Below are 6,303 nucleotides of genomic sequence, written 5' to 3'. Positions count from 1 at the left end.
TCCCTTTGTTCTTGTCCGTATTTCCGTTTTATTTACATGTTTTAGATTAGGTTGCATTAAATTACTATTGATTTGGAGAATTTAATTTCAATTGCTTTAATCAATAAATTGATTATAGTTTAATCAATTTAACTTAAGTTAATTTGAATGTGTTTTTTCTCTTTTTCCAATTAGTTTCGTAATGATAATAATTTTGTTAATTGATTTTAGTTATATATGTATAATTTATATTGAAGTTGCAATGGCTTCAATATACTTTACTCGTTGTAGACTACTGAATGGCAATTATTTAATTATTATTATTTTCAAATATTTATCCTCACTTAACAAATGTTTAAACACAGCAGATTATTACAATCTGCATTATATTCTTTAAATTTGACTTCTTTGCTATTTTGATATTTAAAATATTATTGTTCAGGAAATTCTATAATTAGGGTTGGCCACCCTTAAACAAATTCGTCTTTCTTTCAGTTTTTTGGAAAGTTTCTCATATTTCCAAAATCTGAAAATTGTATGTTAGTGTGAGTTGTTTTGGTTTGAATGCAAGCGAACTCGCAATAGTTTGTGTGTGTTTGAATGTATTAGCAAAAGTGTTTCGATTTGTGTTTGATTTTGAATGATCTGAATGAACGTTGGTTGCTGTTATGATTGTGCTGAGTATTTGATAGGTTTAAAAAAATGTTAAATCTTCTTTAACATTTTCAATTTGTTAGGTGCTTGATTAGAATTCTTGAACTATAATAGATTATTTTCAATTATTAATTAAACATTTGTTATTTCCTACATATCTCCCCTTATACATTTTGTTATTACTAAACACATTCAAATTTATTTTTAATTATTTATTATTTTGTTAATATTGGAAATTATCATTTTATTTCAAAATTTTAACAATGTGATTAATTTCTACTTATTAACTTTTAATTATAAATCTTCTCCAATTTCTATGGTGATTTCGTGTCGCCTCGCGATTAATAAGCATGATTTTCCATTTGTCATCGGTTGTATTATATTTATGTAATGTCTGTGGGAATCTAACATATTCCCACGTGTTTCTCTTTCAGCAGATAAAGTTCACCTCTGGACTGTTGCGCTTGATCTGTAATCTTTTTGCTGTGAAGGTTCAGGTCTTGCTGCTGGGTCGGGCACTCCGGAGGTGGACCAAACTATAGAATTTCACAGCAAAAACCATAGACAAATTATATAATTAGGTGGCAATTGATTGTCCTAAATCTCGAATTAGGCAGTTATGATAATATAATTGCTAGAGAACTAATGAATATAGTAAAGTGCTATTTACTATAGAAGATAGTTCTCTTTTTCGTTAGGTTAGGCCTATATTCCTCTTTAGTTTTAAGTTAACACCTCAATCACTCTTACTAACTCTTAATAACCTATCCGAGGACTCTCCATCCTTTCCTAGAACCGCCGAGTCTCCGGTTCGCATTTACCCTTATCCTTTCCCTATATCCCTATACCCCTTACCACGAGGAATTTAATGGGTCGTAATTTATATTTTTAATTTGTAAAGCTTTCGGCGATTACTCAAAGCCTATAGAGTAGTCACAATGCTGGACAGCTAAAAGCGCTTGATTATATTGTAATGCATTGCATATTACACATTCATAATATAGAAAAAATAATATAAAAAGTAATAAGAAAACCGTATTATATAAAAATATTATGTAAAAACAAATAGGTACATAAAAAGAATTAAAAATTAAAAAAAAAAGTAAAAGATGAGAAAAAATGGAAGTCCCATTTATTCCTCTCCTGTTAAATATTATAATGATGTTCAATGTGCAATGCAATTTTATTTTTATTGTAATTATAAATGTGTATCGAATTTTTTAATACGATCTTATAGATTATGTAAACGTATATTTCGTTCATGTTTTGTGTCGGGTGTGTGTCATTTCTTTGTGTTCTGTTTCAGGTACCTAGATCATAGCATTTCTTTCTTTCCTAAATTTCCCTATTTTCTTTTTAATTCCTCCCGGGTGTGCGGTCACGAGTTTGTTCTCATTTGCTGTGAATGAGAGCAGTGGCTTCCAGTTGGCCGCATGTTCAGGTCCCAAAGGTATATCATCTTCTCGCGAAGATGATAACCAGGTATCAATTCAAGCGCAAAACATAGCCTCTGAATTGATGCAAGACCGTTTCGCAAATAACCTTCACGAGGTTGCACCTGTTTCATACAGAATATGCTACGGATCTCGTTTTGATCCACTAGCTTTACCATGGTTTATCTATGGGATTAAAATTAAATGTAATTTATTTTTTTAATAACATTGATTTTAACTGCTATATTTCTATAGAATTTTATATAATAATGTAGTGTACTCGCCTAGACTTGTAAGGTTGACTGTATCACCCAATTAAAAGTTGTAAGTACACACTTGTCATGCACCTTTATTTTCAATCATTCACGACATCATTGTTAAATAAATCATACAAAAGCTCAGTCTGTTTCTTTTGTATCGATTGTTCCATTTAAAGCAAGAAATATTAATATTTTTGACCTGTCTCAGTAGGTTACATGTTTGACTCAGAGAAAAAATAAAATATTTGGAGTAGTAAATATTAATTAAACAAGAATTGTATGCATATTTGAGAAAAAGTCATAAATCCAATGAATAGTAATTATTTTTCTACATAATTGAATTATACTCAGATAGTAATGTCCATTATTTCTGAGTATAATTCAATTATTTGGAATTATTATATAAAAATTATTACTACCACAAAACCCTCTTTAAAGATTACTCGGAAAATATATTAAATAATGTATCAGTTCTAATTTGTGGAATGTATCGATTGACAATGCTTAAAGCGCGTTAAGTAGAAAAAGCAATAACGTTCACGTAATAAAATATGTATGCATGTTTTCACCTTCACCCATGAATAAATAGAAAACGTGACAATTTCGTTTTCAAAATATGTACACAGGCGTATATCGATTGTACGTGTATAAATATTGATGCAAAAGAAGAAAAAATAATTTAAAAAAAAAGAAATAAACTTGGTGATTGCACTTAACTTTATTTGAATCCTTTATTTTACATAAATTATAATTGCATAATGCCGTTTCTGGTTATTTACAGTGTTGAGGAAATTGGACCAAATTTCCGTTTCAGTGATAGGAATGCAAATCCTGGCCGTACGATGAAAAGTCGTGACTGTATGATGGAGCTTCTGCGATCTTGTAAACTTGAGGTTGAGGAGCAATAATACTTTTGTAAACGGGCTGAGGGGCGACGATGGTCTAGAAATAAAAAAATAAATAATTATTTCAGACTAACAACAAATACAATTATATAATAAACAGTAATATTAGAAATTACCACAAAGTTGTTACTATCAAAAGTTTTATAAATAATATATGTAATTATTGATTTCTTTGCTACAGTCCGTCATGCTTTGTATATAGTTTGTTTGTTAAATAAATGTATATTGACAAAATATATACAAAAATAATTTAGTTTATGCAAGAAATTGATTACATAAAAAGCAATGTTATTCTTACGAAATACAACGGTAATGAAACAAAATGACCCAGCACCTCCACCAAATATATCATCAATAAAAATAATCATTTACTTAATAAATATTCAATTGCAGATTGTTAATTTGATGAAAAAAAAAATTCGTGGTAACTAGAATAATAAATAATATCAATTTGATATTTGAAATTTGGCGTATGTCAATTCGTGAAAACTAATATCAAAATCAATTTAATAATAAAATAATAAAAATTGGGAATGGTTTTAGATAAATTTTTGCAAATTTAATGCCAAGATTTTAAAGGTTATTAATAAAACTTCCTAAAATATACTTAGTGTTACGAGTCTTCACTTCAAGTATATCCATGCATAAGCTGTATAATACACATGAACAATAATTAGATTGTATAAAGACTTGAGTCAATAACTTATTCGAGAAACGCGAGACCCTCGTGTAAACAAATTACATATTCCACTAAATGTTTACTTAGGATTTCTTTAAAGCAATCGATTTTTTTCTTGTGTTTGAATTATAGAATATTTTACCTTGACAACAGTCGGGGGGGCATGAGCAACGTTGTAGGAAGTGACAGAGGCGTAACTCGTTGCTGGAGCGTAAGCCTTAACCACAGGGGCGGCCTTGATTATTGTTGGGGCAGCATAGACCGGAGCTGTTTTCTCGTAGACCGGAGCCGAGAATGTCTTGTAAATGGGCGAGGAATAGACAGGTTCAGGAGCTGCATATACGGGCGCCGCTTTCAGGATCGGAGCTGAGTACACCGGAGCCGCCTCTTTGATGTAAGTCTGTGTAAATACTGGTGCAGACTTCAGGATCGGTGCTGAGAATAACTGGGCGTCATCGAAGGAGTAACCACCTCCATGTAGGTCAGGGTATCCAGGAGCTGAGTACACTGCGGCTACAGCCAAACTCAAGAATACCTAAAAAGTAAAAACATGTTATTCCATTTAACAATTGTGTAATTCAGTGATTCCCAAAGTAGTCTATATCGAACCACAGGGGTCTATGACAACCTGCAAGGGGTCTACGTCTGCGAAAAAACAATTTGGGGGTCTCAGAGCAAAGATCTTAATAATTAATAGATGTCCCAATATAAATAACAAATTTACAAAAAATCAATATCAGGTAAATAGGGTGTCTACCCAAAACCGAAAAACAGGGCAAGGGGTCTACGACACACAAAAGTTTGGGAACCTCTGGTGTAATTCACAGAACAATTAAAATATCAATATTTAATGAAGTAAGCTATTTACACCTTAATTAGGAGAAACTACTTTGAAATTGTTGATACTACATATGTACAACTATTTACACCTTCAAGAGCTCACTAGTTGATATTGAAATCAATAATTTTATTATGTAGACAGGCGTGTTTAAAATAAACATAAACTAATTGAAATCGAAGGTTATAGATATTACCAACTAATGATAGTACCACCATTAACCAAATTTTATTGTAATTCTTTAATAATTTACATGTTAGATATAAAAAATATTTTTATAAAATGCTATTATAAACAAAACAATCAAAATTTTATTAAAAAAAATTAATAAAATTAAAATCTTTTATAATCATAAACTAGTACGACAATTTAAGATAATTAAATTGTTAATAATATTTTCAATAATATTCCTATTTTGTATAAACTTGAGTTAACTAGAAAATTGTAAATATATAATAAAAATAATCAAATATTTAAAACTTACCAGTTTGAACATTGTATAAATATGTAAAAGAATACTGTGTTTGATATGAGTAAAGAGAAGTCACTGAAGTAAATTAAAATCATCAACCCTTTATATAGAAGCAATACATGTGGTTGGAGAAAAATAAAGTAGGGACCGGGCTGTTACCTAACTAGAATGCAACGACAGTGGTAGGATCATGCTATGCTATGTTCCTTGGAATTGTTTCGGAACGCACGTTCGTTTATACACATTCAAAAAAAAACTGACGCAATTTTAACCCAGATATAATCAAATAAACCTCTGATTTACACAGTCGCCTCACCACCTATTCTCAAAGACAAATTCCTGGTGGTTATTTTTATTTTCAGTTACGTAAACCCGAATCACCCTCCCAAACATCTGTATCGTACGTGCAAAAAGATATCGCCGCACTAATGCAATTCCAATTTTGATCTCGTTCCAACGCAACGCAAAACTCGCAATATTTCTGTGGGAAGCAAAACCATTAACATTAATTTAGATCCAAAAACTTAAGTATTTCAAAACTAACTACACCAATTCCAAACATAATTTATAATATCTGCAATGCACTTATTTGAGCAGAAATTAATATCAGAAACATACACTATTAATTATACAATCTTGTATTTACATATAGCATATTTAATTAGAGATTATGGAAATATTGTAAATTTATGTTACTACTAATTGACAATTACCAGTCAATAAAGATTACTAGTATAAACATTAATGATTTTAGATTGCTTTATTCGATTACATAAAGTATGATATAAACATATAATAATAATAATAATTTATCGAGCATTCTTAATTACAAAATTAAATTATTCTTCCTATTAGTGTGTTAGAGAATGAGATCTAGATCATCGGAACGACTTGAACGCGAATTGCATTTCTTAAACAAGTTATCTAATATCGCCATAAATGCGCAAGTAGTGCACCGATGTATGTAATATGTCTAAAGGACAATTATTTATAAAGCAGCTCCATTTGTTAGGTTCGAACCATTTCCTTCGCGAAAAATAAACTCGGCGTCGGCTACACTTGCCAGCGTCTAGTTTAGGAAAG

The 6,303-nt window shown here is 30.4% G+C and overlaps 1 protein-coding gene across 1 annotated transcript; it reads right to left on the bottom strand.

The window, feature by feature from the left end:
• Window positions 1-3,033: 3,033 nt before the first annotated feature.
• LOC108569543 (extensin-1-like) lies at window positions 3,034-5,778 on the bottom strand. Its single transcript, XM_017931128.1, has 3 exons — window positions 5,233-5,778; window positions 4,053-4,445; window positions 3,034-3,268 (listed from the first exon to the last, which is right to left on the bottom strand). The coding sequence occupies exons 1-3, from the start codon at window positions 5,242-5,244 to the stop codon at window positions 3,137-3,139; spliced, it is 537 nt and encodes a 178-aa protein (XP_017786617.1). The 5' UTR covers window positions 5,245-5,778; the 3' UTR covers window positions 3,034-3,136.
• Between the last annotated feature and the right edge of the window lie 525 nt (window positions 5,779-6,303).

This window comes from Nicrophorus vespilloides, unplaced genomic scaffold (assembly GCF_001412225.1).
Source record: "Nicrophorus vespilloides isolate i.1.1-1 unplaced genomic scaffold, Nicve_v1.0, whole genome shotgun sequence".
Classification (NCBI taxonomy): Eukaryota; Metazoa; Arthropoda; class Insecta; order Coleoptera; family Silphidae; genus Nicrophorus; species Nicrophorus vespilloides.
Note: the sequence above shows the minus strand (reverse complement) of the source record. Positions and strands in the feature narration are given on the sequence as shown.

Coding starts and splice junctions, on each gene's coding strand:
- LOC108569543 (XM_017931128.1), bottom strand. Junction 3,269..4,052: donor CCCCCCCGACTGTTGTCAAG/GTAAAATATTCT, acceptor TTTTATTTCTAG/ACCATCGTCGCCCCTCAGCC.